General features: G+C 34.5%; 4 protein-coding genes across 19 annotated transcripts in view; all 4 read right to left on the bottom strand.

Moving 5' to 3' along the window:
• Positions 1 to 25,590, bottom strand: part of LOC126718523 (disease resistance protein RPV1-like) — a 161,567-nt gene that overhangs the window by 49,572 nt on the left and 86,405 nt on the right. Inside the window, exons 7-9 of one of the 5 annotated variants that reach the window (XM_050420767.1) lie at positions 10,449 to 10,941; positions 9,543 to 9,598; positions 6,568 to 6,899 (exon numbers count right to left, since the gene is read on the bottom strand). The exons of 1 other annotated variant lie outside the window; for it this stretch is intronic. The gene's annotated coding sequence lies outside the window, so the exon portion shown is untranslated. Of the gene's footprint in view, positions 1 to 6,116; positions 6,900 to 9,542; positions 9,599 to 10,448; positions 10,942 to 25,590 lie in introns of all 5 variants that reach the window. 3 more of the 5 variants (XM_050420766.1, XM_050420770.1, XM_050420769.1) reach the window with 3 other exon arrangements.
• Positions 2,086 to 25,590, bottom strand: part of LOC126718519 (uncharacterized) — a 225,007-nt gene continuing 201,502 nt past the window's right edge. For 4 of the 10 annotated variants that reach the window (XR_007652949.1, XR_007652960.1, XR_007652961.1 and 1 more), the window contains 3 exons: positions 4,388 to 4,403; positions 2,555 to 2,666; positions 2,086 to 2,460 (listed from right to left, as the gene is read on the bottom strand). The gene's annotated coding sequence lies outside the window, so the exon portion shown is untranslated. Of the gene's footprint in view, positions 2,461 to 2,554; positions 2,667 to 4,387; positions 4,404 to 4,523; positions 4,616 to 4,701; positions 4,783 to 4,897; positions 5,032 to 25,590 lie in introns of all 10 variants that reach the window. The other 6 variants (XR_007652948.1, XR_007652954.1, XR_007652956.1 and 3 more) reach the window with 5 other exon arrangements.
• The window catches only part of LOC126719832 (disease resistance protein RUN1-like), a 56,780-nt gene continuing 41,922 nt past the window's right edge, over positions 10,733 to 25,590 (bottom strand). Inside the window, exons 2-5 of the mRNA XM_050422343.1 lie at positions 12,931 to 14,041; positions 12,461 to 12,733; positions 11,581 to 12,360; positions 10,733 to 11,473 (exon numbers count right to left, since the gene is read on the bottom strand). Of these exons, the coding sequence (XP_050278300.1) occupies positions 10,733 to 11,473; positions 11,581 to 12,360; positions 12,461 to 12,733; positions 12,931 to 13,977 (2,841 nt within the window). The 5' untranslated portion in view covers positions 13,978 to 14,041. The remainder of the gene's footprint in view (positions 11,474 to 11,580; positions 12,361 to 12,460; positions 12,734 to 12,930; positions 14,042 to 25,590) is intronic.
• LOC126718524 (uncharacterized) lies at positions 18,690 to 25,006 on the bottom strand. 3 transcript variants are annotated; one of them, XM_050420776.1, is made up of 4 exons: positions 22,644 to 22,722; positions 20,949 to 21,104; positions 19,577 to 19,595; positions 19,317 to 19,546 (listed from the first exon to the last, which is right to left on the bottom strand). In XM_050420776.1, exons 1-4 carry the CDS (start codon positions 22,664 to 22,666, stop codon positions 19,502 to 19,504), a joined length of 243 nt encoding a protein of 80 aa, XP_050276733.1. In that variant the 5' UTR covers positions 22,667 to 22,722; the 3' UTR covers positions 19,317 to 19,501. The 3 variants fall into 3 exon arrangements, with proteins under 3 accessions (XP_050276731.1, XP_050276733.1, XP_050276732.1); XM_050420774.1 differs by lacking the exon at positions 22,644 to 22,722 and adding an exon at positions 24,860 to 25,006 and having other exon boundaries at positions 18,690 to 19,595; XM_050420775.1 differs by having other exon boundaries at positions 19,317 to 19,595.

The raw sequence follows: 25,590 nt of genomic DNA, 5'->3' as shown, positions 1-25,590 counted from the left end.
GGGGTTGTCCTAGCTTAACCAAGGTCTCGTGTTCGAGCCTTGAGCATGCAGCTGCGTTAAAACTCGGTTGGGAGAGCTTTGCCGCCCTTGTGGTCCTACCCGGCTCGAATCCGGATTTAGTCGGAGCCCCTGTGGTTCCGGATACCGGGTGGTTTAACCAAAAAAAAATTTATGAGTCCCATCATAAGAACCATCAATCACCAATATACAAGAACTAACACACCATATCAAAATCAAACTAAACAATCCCAAATAAAAAACGCATCAACTAAGCAAATTAACCCAGACTGACAAAGCACGATTTGAAAAACGTTGGAAACTAAGCAAAAAATACGTTTTAATAATGACATTTTTTTTCTATCTTTTACCTCAAAAAAACAAAAAATAAAAAATAAGCTTTGAAAAGATTGAAACCGACAGCAACTTCACGGAGAATCCAAGAAAGGATTAAGAATCCACTGAAGAGGCCATAGTAAGCAAGTCTAGAGGAGCCAAGGATGGCGAGATCGACAGTGGGAACAACGAGATCGGCGGTGGGTACGGTGAGCTGCGGCAGGTGTTTTGATTTTACTGCACTCTTTTTCTGATTGGAAATTGGAATGTAATGTTTGGCTCAAACAATTATATTTGTGTAATAGTGTTGCAAAATGTTTCGCAGCATTTGTTGTAAAATGATGGCAGAGTCTCTGTCACTGGAGGAGACTTCACCCTGCCTAGATGGCTTAATTTTCTTTGATGCATATTTCTCTTGGAGTGTGTGTATATATATATATATATATGTGGGAAAAAAATATCTTTTTTTGTTAAATTAACTTACAAACTTAAGAGAAATTATTAGATACTCCTAAAATAATACAGTGGTGCTCTTTCTTCTCACATTTATAGTGTGAATCATTATGAATGTGAGAAAAAAAAAAAAAAAAACAGCATGTTACTTTATTCTAAGAGTGCCTACTAATTACTCTTTATCTTTCTATTTTAATAAGTTCTATGTTTTAAAGATCAAGTTTGGTTTGATTTTATTCTTTGTCCTCTTGAGCAATCTAATTATAGTGAGGATTAGTTTTGGGACCGTCAAAATTACTAAAAAGATTTCCCTAAAATAAAATAACATAATAATTGAATTTGTTCATTATTCTCTGGAGCATTTCCAAAGAAAATGCTAAAATAATCACCAATAAGGCAATAAGAGCCTAAGAGCTGGTATTCTTTTTCCAAAAACAATCTCCCATTAAACAAAAATTGAGTATTCCCCTAAGAAGCACGGACATGAGTATGATATGGTAAGACGAGAAATCTAAAAAAAAATTATAACATGAAATAGCCGACACAAGACCGGTATGACACATACACGAGTACGATACCCTAAATGAAGTGACCATACTTCTTAGGTATTCCCTTACATGAATATCAATAAAATATAATTTCTACATGCCCAATTAAGCAAAACCAATGACCCCTTTCAAATTATATCCTATATTAGACTGTTTTGATTTAAGGCACCAAAATTTTTTTTAACAATAAAACTTATATAATTTTTTTTCTAATTTCAAAAATAATTTTCTATTTTAATTTTTTTTTCAATTTATCCAAACGGGACTTTTGAAGTTCAACATAAGGTGATAAAGTTTTTTTAATAAAAATGGGAAGTTCAAATGTGTCAAGGTGTGAGGTAACAAGATTGATTGGTCCCAAACTTGACGGGAAGTACTTAGTGGAAGGTTTTTGAGCTCTGCTCATACTTGAGCTAGGCATTGTCATGGAAAGGGCTTGAACAGCAACTACCATTAGCGGAGCAAGAAGAATTGTTGTATCACCGTGTTCCATGTCATGTCTGTGTCCATGCTTCTTAGGAAATAGCCCTTATTTCCATCAAAAGGATCCAACTTAGAAACATTAAAAGTATCTGCAACTAATCTTAGCAAATTGTGAATTATGAATTTTGAATATAATTAAGGTCTACAATTCCAATTAATTTAATATTTTCTAGAGACAAGTTTTGAAGTAGTTCCACTAAATCAGCACCTGCTTATTTTCTTACCCTATATTCTGCATATCCCATTTGTTGAATACACAAACCAGAATAATCAACACACTATAGTATAGCCCCAATAGCTGGTATATATGAGAGCAACATGGAAATTTTAAGCTTGGGTATCCAAGCAAATTGAGTGAGATTCATTCTATACATTTATACCTGGAATTGAGATATTTGGATATACGCATTTGCTCATATTATTCATTATATATGGACATTGCACATTTGCTCATGGCATTACTATGATTCTTCATCAATTACTATGTACCCATTCCAATTAAGAGAAATATAAAGGTCATACACATCTTCTAGCAAGCAATTATCTCTGGCGCTGCTTTTTTGAGTCAGGAGTTGAATGAACCTGTGCTTTCATCATTAGTCTTCAGTTGAAAGTTTTCGAAGGCCTCAGACACTGCTTCCACCTGTATGTAACATTTGCATATAATTCATGGTCATAAAGAAATGTCCTAACCATATAAATGACTTAGCAAAATCAATGTCTTATTTTCCACAAACCAGTTCAGGCTTCTTAAGAGTACACCCTCACTATCATATCTTGGTAAAATGCAGTCAGCAAGTGGCTGATGCGATCATCTTGGGTTGAGAACATCTCATTGCTGTCATAATCCTGGCAAAAGTCAAGATGTTAATTCTCACAATGTGTAAGTAATATTATGTCCACTAAAAAAAACTGTTCATGAATTATTAGTCAAATCAATTCAGCTTCAATAAGGATTAAAATTTAAAAGCAGTGCCTTTAATTAAGTTGGGATTTATTGTCAGTACATCAAGCAGGTGGCATTTGCAGAATTACTGTTGATTTCTAAAGCATAAGCTGTAAGTCTTAGTTAACCTGCATTGTAAGCACTTTTTGTATGAGGTTTACCGCCTTCTACCTTGGAAATATAGTTGACCATGTAATTAACATGATACTGATTTATTCAATTAACGGTTTTTAGGTTGTAATTTAATTCATCAAGGATTTTGCAAACAACATCACTAAATTCACCATGTACTTAGGTTTAAGTAAAGAATTTTCTAAGCATAAATAGTCCTGATTCCGGATATTCAATCTTATGCTAAAGTTGAAGGCTACCCTCTATATCACTGAGTTTGAATTCAACATATTCTAACCTGCAGCATTATGATTGAAATATTCCATAAAAATTGTGAAAGTTCAAAAAACGTGTACAAAAACACTTTTGAACGTTTAGACCCCTAAAAACCAATTTAACCAACACAAGCAATATGTCAAACAACTAGTGTGCGGAAACTTAACATATGCTATAATATGGAATTGATTAAACAACTATCTAAGCCATAACAAAATAAACCACAGCAGATAATGTAAAGGCAGAGATAGAGAGGAAGGAAGATGCAAACACAGAGATAACACCAGATATGTTATCGAAGAGGAAACCGAAGACCTCGGCGAAAAACCTCTCCGCCGCCCTCCAAGCGGTAATCAATCCACTAGAAAATACAGTTGGGATACAAGGACAGCAATAGACCCTCCAAGCCTAATCTACCCAATGCACCTAAGCCCTCCAAGCTTCTTGCTCCAACGAGGTTGCGCCGAACCTTTTTCTTTTCTAGCTTTCCGGATTCCGCTACTACACCGTAGCATCAACCAATGAAGATTGGCTCCTTCCTAACTGCTTCCCAGAACTCCAAACGTCTGTCTCACAGAGATGATAATGGTGAGAACCAGGTTTGGTATAATGCCTCTCAAGGATTTGACAATGGAGAGGAAGAGAGTGAGGGAATTTGATGAGACTCTAAGGTAGAGATTGTGGGTGAAAAAATCTGGTTTTTCTTTAGGGTTTCTCTCTCAAAATTCTCTCTGGAAGCTCTCTTTCAATCGTGGGTTAAAAGGGTATTTATACTGGAGTGAAGAGGAATGCGAAACGTCAGGTTTTTCCAAAACAGGGGTGGCTCGCGGCTTGACTAAGTCGCGAGTTCCAGTCGCGAGTTAACCGTATGGCCAGTTGTCCTGTTTTGTCCTGTAGTGCTCCAGCTAGCATGACTGTTCATCTTCCAGCATGCTTGGCATGTGTGCATCTTCTGGCGGGTTGAAGCCGCGAGTCCACCCGCGAGTCCCAGCCGCGACACTCTGTTTTCTTGCACACTCTTGAGCAATCTTCACTCTATCTCACTCACTACCCTTACAATAATCCCACCTAAATACAGGGTTTCTAAATGCTGAATTACAAGAAAATTTGGCACGGAATAAAGCCAATTAGATGGTTGAATAAATTCAACCTTACAAATTGGTAAAAAAAAAAATCAATGATAAGCAAAAACATTAAAAAAAAAAAAAATTTCCTGGTAGAGAAGTGATCTCAATACCTTGAAGAATTTGATGCTGGATGAGGAGAAACATGCATGAGGAAAAAGATTATTTGTCAAATTAGATTAGAAGTAGAAAATTCATCAAATAGTATGCAAAGATGAACATTGCCTTCATCATAATCATTGTTTTTACCTTTGAAGAGGGTTGTTTCTTCCTCGTGTCAAATTGATCTTAACAATGCTCACAACAATATCTTTTTCTTCTAGCGTCACACCACCCGTTTTCTGGTTGAAAAATTACACTTTAGGAAACTGTTTGTCCACTTTTGAGAAACAAAGACCATGGTAAAATCATATATCATTTTTTGGACCTGGGAGCAAATGATATCTTGGGGAGTGATCTTCCTGAAGTGCTCCATCTTGTCCATTAGGACAGAGAACTCATTGCAGAACTGAGAAACATATCAAGTCAATAAAATTATATTGCCTTTACAGCTGATATTATCCAAAGTTTACACTAGGAGAAGTTAATGATTTTGAGACATGAAGAATTTCACACATTACTACCTCTTCCCCATCTTGCAATTGTAATAAGATACCTGATATAGCTCCCTTCTTCAAATGCGTTGGATAATGTCTCTTGCTTCCTTGAGAGTTTGTACATCAGAAATTTCAATGATTTTTAAGACTGAGTCATCTAACTGCACTTTCAGAGAGACTATGTCAGTGCTGTAAACTAAAACCTAGAAGTTCCATGATAATATGTGAAGTTCAAACCTTCCAAAATCCTGCCGGTTGATGAATTGAGGATGCAACGTCAAGCTAATCATTTGATTTTAGCAGAGCATCAACAACCATGAGTTCTATTGCCTGACAAAAGATCACTGTCAAATTTAATGCATTAAGTGTTCAATACAGAATAAAGACATCTATGCTGGAACTCTTATTATGAAGATTTGCATGTGACACATAAGTGAATTTGGTGCATTGTTCAACATATCTGAACACAGATGGCACGTCTGCAAGCACAATACTCCAATTGAGGCGAAATCAAAGTCTAAGAGTACAGCTTCAAGTTATGTTTTCAGTACAATTTTCGCGTGTGTGCAACAAAATATGTAACAAGTATATTTCAAAGTCTGAAAGTAACAATTTCAAGTCACGTTTTCAATGCAATTTTCGCATCTGTACAACAAGATGTGTGTAACAAGTATTTCCTAAAGCGTAAGTCAAAGACTCAAAAAATAAATAAATTAATAAATAAAAGGATTGTTAAAAGTTTGACCAAGTGAGAGATTGCGTATGGGTATGAAATTTTGAGCATGATGCTGCAATGAGATTATCAAACTCCGACCAGATTTGGTGGGTGTACGTATAATATGAGATGCTCAAAATTATATTCATAAAATCAGAGTGAGGTAAAAATAAAATATAACAAATTAAACCTCTCAACTATGTAAATAGAATGATATTATATTTGAGCTTTAATATAAGTTAATAATTTACTTTGTTATTTTTTTTTTTTTGATAATTTGTTGTATCTTTAAGCTATAGTGTTTAAAATGAAAAATTTTCAGTATATGTTGTATCCTCTCACAAAAATATTTACCTGTGGAAGACCTATAATTTGAGTAAATGAATAATATTGCACTAACGCGAGGATTTACCTGAAACTCAGTAAAGAGGGGAATACCCCTTTTTTTTTTGAGAATCAAGAAGAGAATACCTTAAATTACCCAACAAACTCATATTCAGGAACTGTTGAATAAAAATAATGAAAGTCTACCTAATGGTAGAATCTACTCCAACATCTCATTCTAACATGGCAAGCATAATTTTGCTTGACCATGACAGGAGTAAATTTTCATCAAGAAGATAATCAATCTTTAAGTGAGTAATGTTATTTTTACAAACTATTGATGTCGCAAATTCTTACTGGTTTTCATTTGGTCCACGACCATAACTTTTTTACTTACCAATAACCACTCACTAAATTAGCTTTTTATAAAATAATGTATTACTTTAGCACTCTCTCTCTCTCTCTCTCTCTCTCTCTCTCTCTCTATATATATATATATATATATATATATAATTTATGGGACTTGCTTGTATATTTGGTTTGAAGATAATGATAATGGGAAATTAAATATGACTTATAACATTAGTATTCCAAACAGCCTAAAACATGGTTTCTAGCAGCAACCACAAACTTATATTGGCATGAAAAGAGAACCTACCTTATAGCCTTAAACAACTGCCAATACTCTCCCATAGAACCCATTTCATTTTTAATTCGGGAGTCTCAAAGAAAAGAAGCAGACAACTAAGATAGCTTAGTTCAGTTGTACATCTCCAGAAGATGGTATATGGTCATCTATAAAGAAGTGTGACATCTCATTTCTGTTTCCCACCTGGAAACCAAAAAATAAATCCTGTTGCTCCTACAATCCACTTTACTCAAACCCCTATAATGCTGAAGATGCCAGTTGGGGTCTGTTCACAAGAACTGAGAATGTCATAGTGGAGAGACGAGACATAAGCTAAAGTCCATCTTGCCCTGTAACCAAATCTGTTAAACACACAGCAATTTGACAAATGTCACATCTCCCATCCGTAAACATAAAATAAAAACAAAAGAGAGCATCCAAAATCCAAATCCAAATCAACATTCATGTATCACAAGTTCCAATTTGCCGTTCTTCTCAATAGACCCATTTTACTGGCTACCATTGTGTTCTTATTTTGAAAAAGATTTTAAAAAAATAATAATAATAAATAAATAAATAAAGAAAAAGGCTAACATATGAAAGAATTTTTTTCCCTCCCAAACTTTCAAAGGTAAGAAAAGTTAGTTTCACACAGTAGTGAAGTAATTTGTATATGTTTGAAATTTTACAAAAGCTTCTTCTGAATATATATATATATATATATATATATAAAGAAATTCATTAATAATTACAAATAACTGTACATTGGAGGCATTTATGCTTTGTACATAGGGTGGAGTCTCCTCCAATTGCATATAATCCCCACCAAATTTAAAGCAAATGACAGATGATTCTAATCCATACTATTATATTCACAAAAAAAAAAAAAAAAAAAAAAAAGTTTTAGACCATTTTATGATGCTATACTATTTCTTACTTATCACCAAATTTTGCAGATCCATTACTCCTAGGTTGGTGGATTGCACAAATTATCTATTTTCTGAAGTTCCCAATGTTGCTTAAATTTTTTTAGTATCAGCGTAAGACTTGTGCAGATTATCAAAAATAAAAGTGCAATACTTGTGCAGAGTACACATCAGAAATCTAAGTCATATGCTTAAAACACTATTCCATAATTATGTTCATTATAATATTTTTCAACAAGCTAATAAGACCTATAAGCATATGTAAATGAGTTGATGTGCTGCAGTAAATTTTAGACTTCCTAACACAATTCATGTTTCATTAACTCTAAATACAGATACAAATCTCCCTCTTCCCTTATTAAGCTTGAAAATGACTTATGTGCAAGTCCTTTCACTGTCTCTAAAGTAGGCTTCCTAGATTTTCTTCCATAACCCATTTCCTATCTCATTGAGTGTTTACTACATGGATCTTGGGTTTATAAGTGATTATGAGGACCCTATTTACAACTTGACTAGTCGTTTTGCCTAATAAGCGCAAATATGGCTAGCACTTTCCTTTGGTTGTTACAATAATTATCCACACAGTGTAATTCAAGCTTCAAGCTACCAATTTTCAAACAAAAATCTATTCAATCCTAATTGGCATCTAACATGCAACAAATTGAACCAGCTGACAGAAATCTATTCAATCCTAGTTGGCATCTATCATGCAACAGGTTGACATCTCCTTTTGGGGGCTCTTTTTCTATTATTTAGTCAAGAACAGAGGAGTTGGCCAAAGAGTACTATAAACCAAAAAGGGAAATGGGTGTGTGGAAGGAGGAAAACAATCTGCATGAATTAGTTGCAAGCATATAAAAAGTGTGGCTTTTGCATACAATCTGCAACATTCTGAAATTGTGGTAGTTAGTTTTAAAAGAAGCGAGACAGGAAGCTCCCATACTTTTGAGATTTGCATATGCAATTTAAGAGAAAATTAGGGCCATATCAGTTAAACAAATCTACTTGCGATTTGTTCCTGTAAAAATAATACAACCCAAACCTGAAGATAGAATTCCATAATATCTCCAAGTGAAAATAGAAGTCATAATGATGTCTATGGTTCTAGTTCCAAATAGCTAGCATTTTCTTTCATCACCTTTTATGTTGCTTGTTTCATTCGGTATTTTAGACTTTTTTTTTAGGGGGTGGGAGGTAGGGGTGGGGGATTGTTAGAGAAGACTAAAATGCTTCAAGATTAAACAAAAGAAACTAGTGTTTCTTTTGTTGACCGTCAATTCATTTAAGTGCTAGAGATCATAAGAGGCTATAATAATTTCTAAAGTTCTAGTTCCAAATTGCAGAACTTTTTCTGTTGCTTGTTTTGTTTGGGGATTTTAGGAAAGAATTTGGGGGGAGATGTTAGACATATTCATAGTGGCTTTATTTAATGGATTGTATTTAGGATTACATCAATGAAAATGTATATGCATTTATAGACTGATTATTTAACCTACTTCATACACCAATGTATGAAAACCAATGGAGTCAGCATTAAGTGGAGAAAAGAAAATAAATCTTTAGTAGTTAGTTCAAGTCCTCAGCCTAATAAAACTCTCCTTCAATAAGCCTTAAACCTTTAAAATAAATAAATAAATAAATAAAACACTAAGTTCAAGTCCTCAGCCTGTAAAGATATATAAAAACTTTGGCATTAAAAATCAAGAGTGAGAGGATCATATAAATGCCTATAAAGAAAAAAAAATTGGGCAGCAGGTTAGAGTAAGAATAAGAATAGACATCAAAACAGAGGAAACCAAAACAGTATACCTTTAAAAAAAAAACATCCTTAGTTCGGAGTCTTGAAGTTTGAATAAGAAGAAAGGGCTAACCAAGATCTTAAGCAGAAAATGTACTAAAAAAAAATCCAAGAAGCAAAAAATTTAAAAATTTAAAAAAAAAAAAATCAAAAACAAAATTTTTAGTTTGGAGTCTGCAAAGTTTGAATAAAAAGAAGGGCTAGCCATGAATTCTAACTTCTAAGGCAACATCTTAAGCAGAAAATGTATTAAAAACATGTCCAACTAGTAAAAAACTGACCTATGCATATGATTTCTCACTTGGTAGAAGCATTGTTGCACATTTATTTGAATACCCTGCAAAGCAATAAACCGTGTGATTATATATATTGTGCAAATAAGAGAACATGAATCTTCTAACCGAACATGATATAGAATTTTCTTCAAACAAAATAAATACTAGTGCACCACACAAACAATTGGAGGGAAATCAACATTGGAGAATGGCTCTAACCATGCAGAAGTCTAGGCAAGTGATCATAGCATTAAGGCCTCAATAGCCCTTTTTTTATTATCACAATCACCCAATTCATCTGCATGTTAAGGCAATTAAAATCATAAAATAGTTTTTTTTAATTTAAAAAAAAAAACCATTATTTTCCCCCTTTTTTGAAGGGGGCAAAATCTATTAGTAAGATTTTCTATTATTTCTAATAAATAAATGCTTACTTCTGCCAAATTGGGCAGGCCTCAGCTGCCAAATACCACTCTTCACCTTCAAAATCCCATAAAAAATATACTCTAATTATACCAATAATTCAAATTCAGTACAAGTAATCTCTATACTACTACCAAGTAGATGTCGATCTTCATCAATATAAATTATAATATTCATTTTGGATTTACTTGTCCACTAAACAGAACAATTTAATGCTTATTTTTTTTCTAGAATAATTTCGAAAACTTCTTTGCCCATAAATGCAACAGATCAAATTACTAGTTTCTTTTATTAATTCTGTTCTTTTCTTTGCATAACTATATCCTTTCAAATTGGCTTAGTACCCCTTTATTAATGAGCACATTAATTTAGTGAAAGAGAATGAGAAGTTACAAAGATGCAAATCAAACAATACAACTAAAGAGGGAGACATACTCTGGCATTCAACAAAGATGATGCATAGAAACAATTTTAATGTAATAACAATACCTTGACATGTTTCCTCAAAATTTGATCAAGAGCTTCTCATTTTCTTCTACTATGGATATGGGTTGAAGCCAGAATCATAGTTTGCAGACAGTTCAGCCATTGTAGAGGAAGCCAAATCAAACCCAACTCCAACAGTTGAGTCAAATCCCAAAACCAAGTCAGACCCATTTGAATCATATGGGAAATTAATGACAAAACCAAATCTCAGCCATCATTGCTTGAATGCACTGAAGATGGTCCCACTAGAAGTGGAGAAAGGAGATAGTAAAGGTGCAAGCTCTGTCTCAGTTGTCATCAGAACTGTCATCAACATTTTTAGAGTAGTCAGAGTTGTCATCAACATTTTGAGAGTTGTCATCGATGATAACAGAATTTGGAGGATGATAAATGCATTCTGCATGTACCCCCATCCTTGCAATCACAGGAGCGAATTTTCCGTTTCTACTACTCCACGAAGAGATTTTACATGAAACCTCAACAAGATTCCGATCAACTGGCATCATTTTTCCGAAATCCTGCTGTAATTTGCTACGAGAATCGCAGTAAAACCACAAATGATCACACTTCATAGAGCGAAAGTGCCTACACAGCGTGAAAGGTTGCGTATGTCCGTTGGTGAAAATGTTGACATCACAATTCCAACTGATTTTATCATCACGAATAGAACCGTACTTATCATTATTAGCATCACTATCCTTCAACGGAACTAGATGAAAAGCGAAACAAACCGCAATTGTTGGAAATTTAGGACCAATCCAAAATGATATGGAATTTTCAATACTTTGATGGTTGAACCACTTTGGAATCTTCTTTCCTGTTACTGTAATATCATATGACTCTCCATACTCCCTCGTAGAATCTATCAGAAACTCACGTAGAGTGTGTGGGGGCTTGTAGCGGAAGAGAGAGTAATCAATCTTGATAGAGTAATCAACCTGATGCGGTAATTTGCGCTGTGAATTAGAATCCATTAAAATGTTGTCTCCATATTTTGTATTTTGTGGAAGCTCTAACTTTCTTCTAAACTGCATACAATTTGGAAATTAGAGAAATTGAAATTTAGCGAATCCAGTAATGTATTTGCAAAGGTAACCAAAATTGTTTCTATTATTACTTTAAGAGAGAGGGGTACCTGAAGGAATAATTCTTTTACTGATTCTGAATTCAACGAGAAGCAATTTATTGCGCATACTCCTGTTACACTTTCTGGAAGCTTAGGAATTTTTTGAAGGAACTTGGAATCCCTAATTAGAAGAAATTTTAATCTACTGAATTTGACAATGCTTTCTTGGAGGCTCAAATCTTCACTCCTTGATAATAAACATTTCTTTGGAGGGGTGAAACAAGAAGTCAACTTTTTAAGAAAATTCAACCTCGGAAAACCAGAATTTGACAAATATTGCTGCAAATTATAGGTCCCCACACCCACTGAAAATTGGTCATAACCATAAAGCTGGAGTATGCGAAGATGTTGCAATTGATAGATGCTTCTTGGAAGATGGCAAAAATTGAAATGGTGACCTAACTCTAATCGCTCAAGCCCAGTGAGATTCCTGAATGATGGAGGAAGCTCTCTAATGGAAGTTTCTGCCAGACTCAAATACATCAAATTTTCCATTTCTTGTGGAAAGTCGGGCAACCTCTTAACCCTTTCGCACCCAAAAAGATTTAAAAGTTTAAGAGACTTCATTGAGATGCAGCTTGGAAGAATTCGAAGTTTAAAGCAACCCTTGAGGTCCCAACTTTCAAGCTTAGCAAGACATCCAATAGAGTCATGAACCTTGACTAATTTTTGACATCCACGGAGATTCAATTCCTTTATGTTTGGGGCGGCACTCAATAAGTTCGGTAATTTTGTAATGTATTGACAAAAACTGAAATTCGTATATGTCAAGCTTTTGTATTGTATACTCTGTAGGGAAAAAAAAAATCAAAATTTAACTTCAACAAATGTTAAAATATAGTTTAATGAAGTTATATAATAATTTATAAATAAATAAAAATAATTATACCTTGAAAATCTTGTCCAATATAACAGGACTTTGTGGCATGTTAAGTACAGCAAGGTTGTGAGGACGAAAATTGGATGGTAGGGAAGATGATGGAAACCTAGACCAATCAAGCACCCTTAATCCATTGGGAAGATATTCAAGATCTCCACAAGTATCAACATTACCAACCAAAAGGAACTTGAGATTTCCCATCTTTTCAAAACAATTAGCTTTTAATTGCAACTTTGTTGGTTCAGGCGAGATTATCGTTATGCCTCGAATGTTATCAGATCCCTAATTGGACAAAACATTTAGTGAATCACATCATACAAAAGAATTCACTAACTATCAAATTTTAACCATTTTGACTAACTTGAATTTTCTTTAATAAATAAAGAAAAAAAAATTATATCAAGGAAAAAACCAAAAAACAAAGTCATTAAATTTTCCCTATGAAAGAAAGTAAAAAGGTGAATGAAACAAAGTCGTACCTTATTTTCTGTTAGTACTTCAAAAGCATCCTTATAACACCATAGTCTACTACGTAATCCAGGTATTTTTGGTGACTCCTGTCGAACAATCTCTCTACCCATTTGTTGTAGCAAGTCGTGCATCCATAATTTGTTAAATTGATCAACAGTTATGAGACACTTATCTATAAGATTTTTAATACCAATAAATGGGTATAGATTGCAAGAATTTAGTATATCTACAACATAATCCTTGTAAAGACCCTTGAAGAAACATGCAAGATCGAGAAAAATATCTTGCTCCGTTTCATCCAATCCTTGATAACTTACTTGGAGTACTTTTTGAATATCTTTGTCAGGAATCATTTTGTACTTATCTAATGCACTTTTCCATTCCATTTCACTTCTTCCACGCAAATTGGCACCAATTATTGTTAGAGCTAATGGAAGGCCCTTGGCATAACATATAACCTGATCAGTAAGTTTTGAATAATCTTCCTCGGGTTTGTTTTTATGAAAGGCATGCATACTAAATAGTTCAAGAGCTTCATGATCATCTAATCCCTTAACCTTGTAAGTCGAATGACGTATTCTTAAAGTTTGTAACAAATGTTTATTTCTTGTTGTTACAATTATTCGACTTCCAGAAGCAAACCAATTACATCCTCCAATCAATCTTTCTATTTGGTCTAATTTATCGACATCATCAAGAATTAGAAGAATTCTTTTATTGCGAAGTATGTTCTCTATTGCAATGGTTCCTTTCGATTCACTGCACACCTTCAGTTGTCCATTCATCCCTAGGGTCTCACGAAGAAGTATCTCTTGCAGTTGGATAGTGCCATCAAATGTCCCTGACTTATCTTTAACATTTTCCAAAAAGCTACTTCCTTCGAAATGATCAAATATTTTGTTATAAACAGCTTTTGCAATGGTTGTTTTACCCACTCCACCGGGGCCATACATACCTAACATACGAACATCATTTGACCCAATTTCTAATTGCAATATTATGGCCTCTACGCGAGAATTTATTCCAATAGGGAATTGAGCAACAAATAATGGCATCCGATTTAATTTAAAATTTCAGATCTCTTCAACAATTTCTTGGATAAATTCAAATTCAGTACAGCTGTCATTCACAAAGCATACAAAACATATAAATAGTTAAATTATAAAATTGAAGTATGAACCTAAACTAAATTCAAGATGTTCAATTTGAGCATTACAATTTACATTTACAATTTTTTTTAAAGTAAGCCTAATGTAATTTATAGATCTAAGAACTATAACTTTATTAGGATTTTTTCTAATTACTGTTTTCTAGAAAATTAGTGTGGGGCCCAATAATTTATGGGCCCGGTCCGCTTGCTTATGGGGAGTCCACAGGCCCAAGCCGAAGAAGGCCATGGCCCAAGCTCAAAAATAAGAAGCACAAAATGGCCCGGAGATACAGCCGAGGACAGCTTAGTCCTCGGCAGACCCAAAGTCTCATTGATGAAAGTGGTATACGAGCAAACTTTAAAGATCAGAAAATATCTCAGGGAAGTTGTCCTTAATACCCTTCACTGATAAGACTCTGCACCTAACAGAACCTGATTCTTAGGCTTTATTAACCATCCCCAACAATTCCGGGATTAGACTAACGGGACAAATATCAGTCCTGGAAAAGTTGACCCTACACGTGGACGAGGGACAGCAAACATAGGCTAGTATAAAAGAAAAGGTAAACTAATCAGGAAGGGGATCCTTCTGGCCAAAAGGAGAGAAAACTCCAAAGATGAGAATGTCTGGACAAGGTATGCACACTATCATAAAAAAACCCCACCGCCGGGTAACCGGGGAAAGGCTTTAGTGCTCCTCGGACAGGATCCGAGGAGTCCAATCCTTCAGGTTATGAAGTTGTAGGGCTTGGATATCCGGACTGGAACCCTTTCTTACCTGGGTTCCCCTAAAGTCCGGTTTGGCCCAACGCCCTGTGACCCAACGCTAGCCTTTCAAGCCCACTCTCTACAAATTATATTGTGAGGGATCTTTCACGTGCGAGCCCAACATCGTTATTGGGCCGTTAAATATTCGTGTCCCTACAATTAGCTTTAGGTTTTTGGCAAGAATTCGCATGGTAAATCCAGTTAGATGAGGGGCACAAACTTATTGAAATCTCACTTATAATACTTGAACAAAATTACTATGAATTTCTTCTAAAAAAATTTTAAACCACATATTAGAGAAACTCCTTATTATTTGGTAAGATAATCTAATATTAAGTTTTTTTTTTTTTTTTTTTTAATAATTTTTTTGAGGTAAAATCTAATATTATGTTATTTTATTTTTTACTATTGGCCCATAGCTAACTATTGACCCATAGCTAACTGCCTTAGTAGAGGATATGACCAAAAACAACAAAAATCCATAATTTGGAAAACTTAAAAAAGGAAATGGACAGCCATCAAATAGATGTTGTTTAACAATAAAATCTACTGGTCATTACAAAACCATTAAAACTTTTTTTTTATGAGAAAACCATTAGAACTTGTAAGAGCATAAAAGTAGTCATTAAATATAGGAACATACTCATGCTTGTAATGCCAACCAGATATATTGGCAGCTTCACATAAAGCTTTCCTCCAGCTCTGCAACTTCTTGTTATCCTTTAATTTTTTTTTCATGTTTAGATAATGCTTTTCCATACTTTCCTTTTTGGTTGCGAACTTCTGATGGATCTACGTTGTAAAAAACCGGTCGCACTAATTGGTCATCATTCTTACACTCAACAATTTTAGCAAGTTCATCTAAGCACCATGTGGAGGTTGCATAGTTTTCAGAGAATACAATTATCGAAATCCTTGAGCTTTCAATAATTTTGAGTAGACTTGTAGAAATTTCTTCCCCTCTTTGAAGGCTATCATCAATAAAGGTGTTAATACCCCGTTCACACAAAGCTTTATACAAAAAGCCTATAAAACCAAGACGGGTATCCTCACCTCTAAAACTTAAGAAAACATCAAACTTCTTGGGTTGGTGGGTGAAAGAAGAAGACGAGGCTCCTTCGCTAGTGACAAGAGCCATCAAGATTTATGAAGAGACAATTGTAAAGATTTGAAAGGAGGAGAAAGAAAATTGTGAAGGGGTTGCCAATATAATTCAAGAAAGTGAATGACAAATTAGGAAGAGAGTGAATGCAAGCAAGAGGATCCTTTAAAGGTGGCTTGCTTTGGGTGTGACCAGCAACTCTTTGAGCTTTGAAGTGTCATATTGATGCTTTTTACATTGCTTTTGGTGTGACCAGTAACTCTTTGAACTTTCCAAGAACTATACGGATGTCTTTTTCATTTTCATTGCAATATCATGCAAGTTTCCGTGTGAAACCTAAAATAAATCTTTGAATTTTCTTTGTGGCCAAACAGAATGGAAATTTCGTATCTTATTAGTCAATCGAAAGTGAGATGTAATAATTTGATGATTGAGAGGAACCTGGCTTTCCTAGTTAAGGATAGCATACTATATTACTTAAAAAAGAGGGCTACATCTATTATATTTTCACAACAAATCATAGATAGTAAATAATTATTGGTTATAATTTAAATCTATAACTTAAATTTTTTTTTGCCTATCCATTACAATCAATTACAACTTGTCACTTATGATTTATTGCGAAAGTATTGTGAAAATATTGTGAATATAGCATTTCTTTATTAATTAATATGTATTTGAAAGAGTTTATTTTTATAGGCTTACTTTACTTAAAAAATAAATTAGGCAAAAGTACAACAATACCTATAAACGGGCAAGTTTCAAAACAAATTATAAATAAGTTAAAAAAATGAATAAATTGGGGGGAAAAAAAAAAAAAAAAAAAAAAACCTCCCGACAATTGTGATAATGTTGTTTTTAATTAAAAAACCAAAGGCCCAACATAGACCCATAAACAAAGTTCAAAGAGAAGTCTGGTACACGTTTTTGAAACACTCTCAAAGTTTCTCTTTTTCCTTGACATTGATGGTCTAAAGAAGAGAGCAGTTACTATATTAGCTTTTCTTTACCATATTAATAAATGTAGATATCCCTTTACCATGCAATCTCACAAAGTTCAAAGAGAAGTCTAGCACGCGTTTTTGACTTCATGGAAAAGTATAGCTCTTTAGTCTAGCACTCGTTTTTGAAACACTCTCAAAGTTTCTCTTTTTCCTTGACATTGATGGTCTAAAGAAGAGAGCAGTTACTATATTAGCTTTTCTTTACCATATTAATAAATGTAGATATCCCTTTAGAGCATTTGCAGCAGTGGAGCTAAAAAGCTATAATGCTATTTTAGCTCCACCAATATAGCAAAATAAGCTCACAGCAGTGGAGCCAAAGCCATAAAATTTGGCTGATTTGCTACAGTGCACATCTATAAATAGATGTGCACTGTAGCACTCATCTAAACAAAAATAATAATTTTTTAATCAATTGCCGATTAAAATAATGGCATTCACTCTCTCTCTCTCTCATTCATCTCTGAACATCGCTCTCTCTCTCTCAATCCGGTCTCTCCAACTCGCCGTGATTCCACTCGGCGAAAATATCGGCGAGCTCCGAATTTGACAGCCCGCCGATATTCTTCAACACATCGTAGGCTTCGGAAATCAATTGCATGTTGCCGTATTCAATTCCGTTGTATACCATTTTGACGAAGTTGCCGGAACCACCTTCGCCGATGTAGGTCACGCAAGGACCGTCGTCGACCTGAGCCGCGACTCTGAAGAATATTCTGGACATTCGAATACGCTTGATAAGAACCTTCGGGCATCAACGAAGGACCATATCGGGCACCTTCTTCGCCGCCCGATACGCCCATGCTGAGATACAGCAAGCCTTGCGACGATCTGGGGCGCTGGATTGAGAGGACGAAGTCGCGAGGAGTGTAGTGTGGGCAGCATCGACGCGTGGGCTTGTCTCCGATTTGTGCTGGGCTTGTCTCCGATTGAGGATTTGGGGTTTTTTTTTTTTTTTTTTTTTTTTTTTTTTTCTATTGTGTACTGGTGGTGTTGGTGGTGGTGGTGGTGGTGGTGGAGGATGTTTGTGCTGTGTGGTGGTGGTGGAGGATGTTTGTGCTGTGTGGTGGTGGTGGAGGATGTTTGTGCTATGGTGGTGTGCTGGGTTTGTCTCCGATTGAGGATTTGGGTTTTTTTTTTTTTTTTTTTTTTTTTTTTTCTTCTATTGTGTACTGGTGGTGGTGGTGGTGGATGTTTGTGCCGTGTGGTGGTGGTGGAGGATGTTTGTGCTATGGTGGTGGTGATATATTATTTTATTATAGTAGAAATATTATTATTTTATTATAGTAGAAATATTATTTTATTGTAATAAATATATTATTTTATTGTATTGAAAGCTAAAATAGATCCACTGCTGCAGCATGTGTGTAGGTAAAATAGATAAAGTAACTTTTAGTGGAACTAAATTGCTAAAAATTTAGCTCCACTGCTGTGGATGCTCTTACCATGCAATCTCACAAAGTTCAAAGAGAAGTCTAGCACGCGTTTTTGACTTCGTGGAAAAGTATAGCTCTTTAGTCTAGCACTCGTTTTTGAAACACTCTCAAAGTTTCTCTTTTTCCTTGACATTGATGGTCTAAAGAAGAGAGCAGTTACTATATTAGCTTTTCTTTACCATATTAATAAATGTAGATATCCCTTTACCACGCAATCTCACAAAGTTCAAAGAGAAGTCTAGCACGCATTTTTGACTTCATGGAAAAGTATAGCTCTTTAGTCTAGCACTCGTTTTTGAAAGTAAAGTTCCTCTTTTTCCTATAGATTCCCCTCTTTTTTTTTCTTTTTTTTTTTTCTGACGAAATTTGTCTTCCCTCAACAGATAATGCAGGATTTGGAAACAACATTTGCATTTGGGTCTGTCGATACTCCTCTAAGACATCCCTAGCACAGTGATTCAAAGCACTGGGCTCTTGGAGCTGCCTACCATGAACCACCACATTTCTTTGATGCCAAATAACCATGCTTGCACCAGAAAAAGCTCAAACTCATCCACTGCTAGTCGATCCAACAACTCACCCATAAGGTGAATCATATCCTCCAGACCTTGAACACATTTCTGCAGCCAAACAGAGCAGCCAGCCCATACATCCTGTGCAACATCGCATTCCCAAAGAAGATGACGACTTGTCTAAGGAATTGTTTACATGCTTCACAGGTGTCCTCTGAAATTACTCTTCGCTCTATTGAATTCACATGGGTTGGAAAAATATTCTTACATGCTCGCCACATAAAGACTACGATTTTTTTTTGGTAAATGGAGCCTCCAAATCTTTGACCAGATGCGGCTCCCAAATACCCCAGTAGATCATTCTATCCTGTCACTAACTCTGGAAATTTGTTGCGCCAAATGGTAGCCTGATTTAACAGAAATTTGATAAAACTTGATTCCAACTTCATTATTGCGATAAAAAATTGCTTCAAGAGTTCAAGCGCAACTTTCAGAAACCTTTCCATAATCAGGTTTATTAATAACAATATCTCAATTTTTTTCATAGATACATATTCTTTGCAGCGCATCTTATGAAGAAAACGCAGTCTTTGACATTGAATACAAATCAGCTCCCCAGTGTTGTCTTCACACCATAAGATGCAAGCTCTACCATACCTTGACCCCTCAAGATATGATTTACTCCAACAAAGCAGTTGACCCTGGTTCCCAAAGAGCAAGCACTCAGCAACAAGTCAATGAACATTCTGAATCATCAGGAGAGAGAGAGAGAGAGAGAGAGAGAAAAAAAAAAGGGGGAGGGGGAGAGGAGGAGGAGATTTGGAAAACTAAAGAATTAAAAGCTAACCCTTCATATTTGATTAAGTATTCCAAATGACAAAAAATATAGCCAAACAAAGATCTCGCACAGAATATTTATAATGAATTTAAAGTGACTAGCATCCTAATGCCTAAATGAGGTATAAATGATTTACTGAATTTACCTAAAGTGACGACCATAAATAGTGAACAGCAATATATAACAATATTTAATCAATGTTTTATAAGAATTAAATTGATCTAAAACAAATTTCTGCATACAAAAGAAAATATATTGACCAAAAGATATTTTCAAATATTTAAATTTTGCCTCCAAATTTCTGCACGTTACAATTACGAATAATAAAGTCCATTTCTTGATAATAAAAAAATCTTTATTTTTCTTGAAAAATTACGACAATGTTCATGTTGCAATCTAATCATCACAAGTAATTTAGTTGACCTAGAGTCATGTATTATTATTGCCAATCACATCTCACGCGATAATTACTTATCTTCCACATAATAATATGAAAACCTGAAAGGAGATGATAATTCATCTGATCATGTAACTTATTTTTATATCAAATGAAGTTCTGGTTGAAATTCTTGCTCACAAGCTTCATTGTGCATCAAGAGGACATATGTTGGCATTACCATAAATGCAAGGGTCATATTGAACTGAATTAGTTCATTCTTCGTAATCATAAGTCATTGTCTTAAATGGATAATCCATAGCATATGGTAAGTGACTTTCTCACAGTGAGCGATTATTGTCGATCAGAAAATCAATATAAACCATATGATATAAGTTATGTTCCTCACACATGAACAAAATGAAAAGAGAACCACAAAACAATTGTTTTCCCAAAGATATATGATGAATCCACTTTTTCACTTTAATAAAAATGAAACAGCTTTTGAGAATTATTTGACTAACTTATGGTCATAGATGGGCGCATGATAAACATACATTCATGCATCAAAAAGGACTAAAATTTTGATTTTATTAAACAAGACGTCACATCAAACTAGTTCATCAAAATGAGATTGTTCCATTTGTATCTTGTAGAGATAAAGAAAGTTTTAAACACTGAACAAAGAGAGAGAGAGAGAGAATGATGACTTATTCATTATATGTATTTGAGAATTTCACCCTTTCTTAGAAGCGAAAGAGAGTAATCAGCAGTGTCAATAAGGTCATCAATGTTATGTAGGGATGTCTCTTCAGAAGCCAACATGAAGATAGCACGAACCTCTGCTTTCTTAGCCAATCTTGCTGCAAAAGTGAGTGGCAGCTTTGGGGAATTGATGCTCCGAAATATCTGGCGATAAAGAGAGAGAACTTGTCCTCTATTCCTTGCCAAATCCTCTGCTGTTGCCTGTATAAGACCTTTTGCCATTTATCGGCACTGGAAGAAATTTACTATGCACTTGTTTTCTAATCAATTAGTGGGGTTAAATTTATCCAATACAAAACAAAGTTAAATGTTATCACCATTAGATATATACGTTCCTTTAATTAAATGCAGACTATAAGTGTCCTTTTGAAAGAAAAAATCTTCACATAGCAAAATGATGGAAAGATTCAAGATACTGAAAAGTTTCAGTAACCCCCCACCCCCCTGCGGGTGTTTACAAAACTATCATTCAAACAAAAAAATATGAACCACCAATAGCTGACAACAGCTATAACAGCTGCTATATATATACAACCACCCCAGCAAATTTGATTCATATCTGCGCTCTCTCTCTCTCTCTCTCTTCAATATATCAGCTTTGTCTAACACAATGTTTTAATAATATTATGCCAACCAACTTAACATGTTTGCCTTTGCCTCTCTTCTCTTCTAAGCTAGATATGCCAAGACTTTCCTAATTCCGCCCAAGACAATAACCCAAAATAAAAACTTGCATTTCTAAGTTCCTTAGAGACAAAAGATATCTAGAAACATGAACTAAATCTGCCATGCAACCACCCACATAGGGTTCATCACAAATTTGTTTATATTATCGAGTCTACAACTCTTATTCCCTTTGCTATAATATGCTACTAGCTTTTAATCATTGGACTTTATTTGAATATCAATGCCAACAGTAATTTGGTAATCTTATATATTTTTGGTTGTCTGGTTTCATAGTTAGTAGCTGAAAATGGATTTCTGTAAACTCCATTTCAGCTGAGTTTAGTTTGAGTTTTATTTAATTATCACAAAGTTTTTTATTTGTAAAAGTATGAACTTTTTCAAGGAACTTCCAATCTTTTTTATTTTTCAAAGGAGGTATCCAAGTTGTCTATACTGTACTAGAGGTCATTCCGGTTTGGTCAGGGGGAATGAAATAACATATATATATTGGACAAAGCCTATATGATTAGCTAAGAGTCATAAAAATAATAAATGTATGTCTCACCTATCAAAGCCTAACCAAGAATGATCTATATATATATATATATATATATATACACCATTGTACCTAGATAAAGAAGAAAAAAAATAGCAAAACATTAAAACTTGGCTACATGGGCTAGTGGTTGGGTGGGTGGAGATAAAGAAAAAAGCCTTCACTTTTGCATAAGATATTCCCATGTAGGGCAGAAAAAACCGGGGGAGAGGAGGCAATAGTGGGGGTGAGAAGCATAGGATTAGGCGATCGACCACATGGCAGTGACCGCTGACATGGTGGTGAGTAGTAGTGACAGGGCTATGTGATTGGATTTTTATTTTTCCTACCAGCCCAGCTTTGATTACTGACCAAAATGTCCATTTTTCTCCTCTAAGTCCAGTGTAACCCATTATTGGCTGGTATTTAAAGCATTACATTTAAATGGTGTTTCTATACCTATTCATTGACTAGTACAATAAGTATCAGCCAGTACAATAAGGTATCAACTAGTTTGGTTAGTATTTAAGAATTCCACCAAATCAAAAAAGAAAGAAAGGAGAAATTACCTTTTAAGCTTGCCCCAAAGCATATTTGCCACACACACAGTTGAGAGCAAGAGGCACCAACCAACCTCCCCCCCCCCCCCCCCCCCCCCCCCCTTCCAGATAAAAGTAGCTAATATTCATGGACTAAGCTTCAACCAAAATTAATAAGGCCGGATTCAGCATCACTGATAACCAAACCTTAGACCTAACCCAGCCTCACCCCACTCCATTGTCATCTAGATTCTTCCCAATTGATAGGTAAGGTTGTCTCCATCTGAAACAAGTGAATGAATATTTGCAAGAAACACTTCTTTTTGAACACACCTAATTCAAAGTAGTACCTGTCTATAAAATCAGTGCTTAGTTTCCAATTCCATTATCATCAAGCCCATGCAGATCACTCTTACTTGACGACATTGTATTGTTTAAGGTCCTCTTCCAGACAGCCTCTTATTGCATCATAGCTGGAATTTTCCATTATCACCAACAGAATAAATTTTTTTTTTCACCTCATTTTTTCTTTTTTCAGTAAGTTTACACATACGCCAATGGGTTATACTCCACCCTTTCTTATGTATCATTTGAGCTAGAGCTCATTGACCATCGATATTTTATTTTCTCAATTAGTTAGAACCAAAAAAAAAAAAAAAAAAAAAAAACATCATGAGCAAAGTTTTCATTATCACTAACTCTGATAATTTCTCAAAACATCATGAATAAAATGAGCAATGAATTCCTCATAGAAATCAAATGCAATTTGAACAATTAGATTCTAGAAATAAGTACACACTTGAAATGCCTCATTGAAGACATTCACATACATGTTAAAATTTAGCCCATCCCACAAGCATTCTTGGTAAAATGTCTATTAAAATCTTCTACAACGTCATAACAAGATAGTTAACAAATTTTTATAATACAGGTAGCTCTCTTATTTCCTTAGAAAACAATAAGTTTTAAAAACAGAAACTAATACATCTTTAGGAAAATCCCAATTTAGCAAATTCTACTTACCCTTGCAAGGCCAACCAAGTTTGAAACGATGTCTATTCGAAAAAAGAAAAAGAAAAAAAAAAAAAAAAAGTTCGAAGTGATGTCAACTTGAATCTAATGAAGAATAGTGCAACCCTATCAAATAGACGCCAGACTAAAACTAGTTCTACTGATAGTAAATTAAATCAATTAGAAATAGAAAGGCATCTATTAATACGTATAAGGTATAAATGCATACTTACATGTGCTTAACCCTTCAAATCCATGTAAGACAACCCCCAAAGAGATCTAAAGCAGTACACAAACTCCAGTTTTGGTCCACCAAAAACATCAATGTCTTAACCACATGTTGCCCTGAATGACACCAAAACCAGATTTTTACAAATTAAGTTAAACGATTCTCAAGTATCCAAAATAAGCTCCCATCATACCCCACTAACCCCAGTCCTAAAGACAACTAAAATAAAGTCTTAAGAGTGTGTTTCAGGAGTTCAAATGCAGTTTCTATGGCTTCTTTTGATTTACAGAATTGTTTTACCAATATTACCCTTAACACAAGACCTTTTTAAGCCTAAAGCCCAATTTTTAGGAACTCCAATAAATATAATCCTAAAATTACCAGACTTTCACTAAACATCATTTTTATACTCCAAAAATCAGTCACTGGATAGTTTTTTTAAATTCCCAAGCTTTCATCATGGCACGCCAATTTTTCGATATCTTAGAAACCCATTTTGAGCACTGTTGTCCACCTTTAAGAGGATTATAATGACACCAGTAAACACTATCAAAGGGATCCTTAGGCCTCCCAACATCGTTATTCATATCTCAACCAAGAGCTACAGCTAAAATGTATGTCAAACTATGGACTTTGGCTTCAACAGGCTCATGGAAGGCTTAAAAAACCATAAATTTTCAGAGACATTACAGCAATATCACTCAAGAACTTGTCCCCCCAAACTAAGCAATCTAAACCGAAACTTGGTATTTTGAACACTACCCACCAATTAAAATCCAATCCAATCCAATCCAATTCATTTAACCAATTAGAGTGAAAAATCAAAATTTCAAACTATTCTATTAATTTTAATTCTTGTTTGGACTCATCAATTTCATATTCAATTCCCTTTTTTATACCAAAAAAATTTTAGATCATAGATTGTTGTGGATGAGAGAGATAAGGATTGAATTCTAATTAGGGCAGCTAAAGAAATCAAAAATCTAATAGCAAATAAATAACAAACCTGAGAGACACAGAAAGATTCGAAAAGAAGCGCCTTCGAACTCCTTCTCCTTGAATTTACAATTCCCAAATAGCGTACAGAGTCTACAGAGTACAGAGAGATTAACGAATGAAGAGTGCCGTTTGACGTGTACCGTTATATTTAAAACAACAATTTATACATACTAACATATTTACCACGTCATGTACTATATTTTACTATCTAAAATATTTATACAAACATACAATTTAATAATATTTCAACATTAAAAAAGAAAAAAAAAAAAAAAAAAAAAGAAGCTACGTCAGACTTAAATCATGAATAATGCCATAAGCCTTATAACTCAATTGATTTATCTTATATTTTCATGTCATTTAGGGTGTGTTTGGCAGAATAGATTTTAGGGAATATGGGAAAAAAAAAAAGAGAGAAAATGAGGAGGGAAAAACAATGGTAGAACTCGAATATTTTCTCCCCGAACTCACCAAAAAGTTTTCTCTCCAAAATTAAGAGAAAACTTAGGGTTTGTTTGGATAGAACTTATTTTGTTGACTGAAAACTGAAAACTGAAAACATTGTAACAAAATAATTTTTAAATGTGTAAATAGTAACGTGAGACTCTTTTTAATGAAAAAGTTGCTGAAAAGTGGAATTTGTAGGTCCATGAACAGTGCACAGATGCATTGTTCACCATGGAAAAGTCAACATTTGCGGTTACTGTTCATGAAACAGTGCATGAACAGTAACCGCAT

Source organism: Quercus robur, chromosome 3 (genome assembly GCF_932294415.1).
Source record: "Quercus robur chromosome 3, dhQueRobu3.1, whole genome shotgun sequence".
NCBI classification, from domain to species: Eukaryota; Viridiplantae; Streptophyta; class Magnoliopsida; order Fagales; family Fagaceae; genus Quercus; species Quercus robur.
Note: the sequence above shows the minus strand (reverse complement) of the source record. Positions and strands in the feature narration are given on the sequence as shown.

Excerpts from the sequence above, each read along its gene's own strand:
- LOC126718524 (XM_050420774.1), bottom strand. The coding sequence starts at position 21,095 with ATGGCAAAAGGTCTTATACAGGCAACAGCAGAGGATTTGGCAAGGAAT. Across the intron at positions 19,596-20,948 it reads GATTGGCTAAGAAAGCAGAG|GGTCAACTGCTTTGTTGGAG; the intron begins GTTCGTGCTATC and ends TTTGGGAACCAG.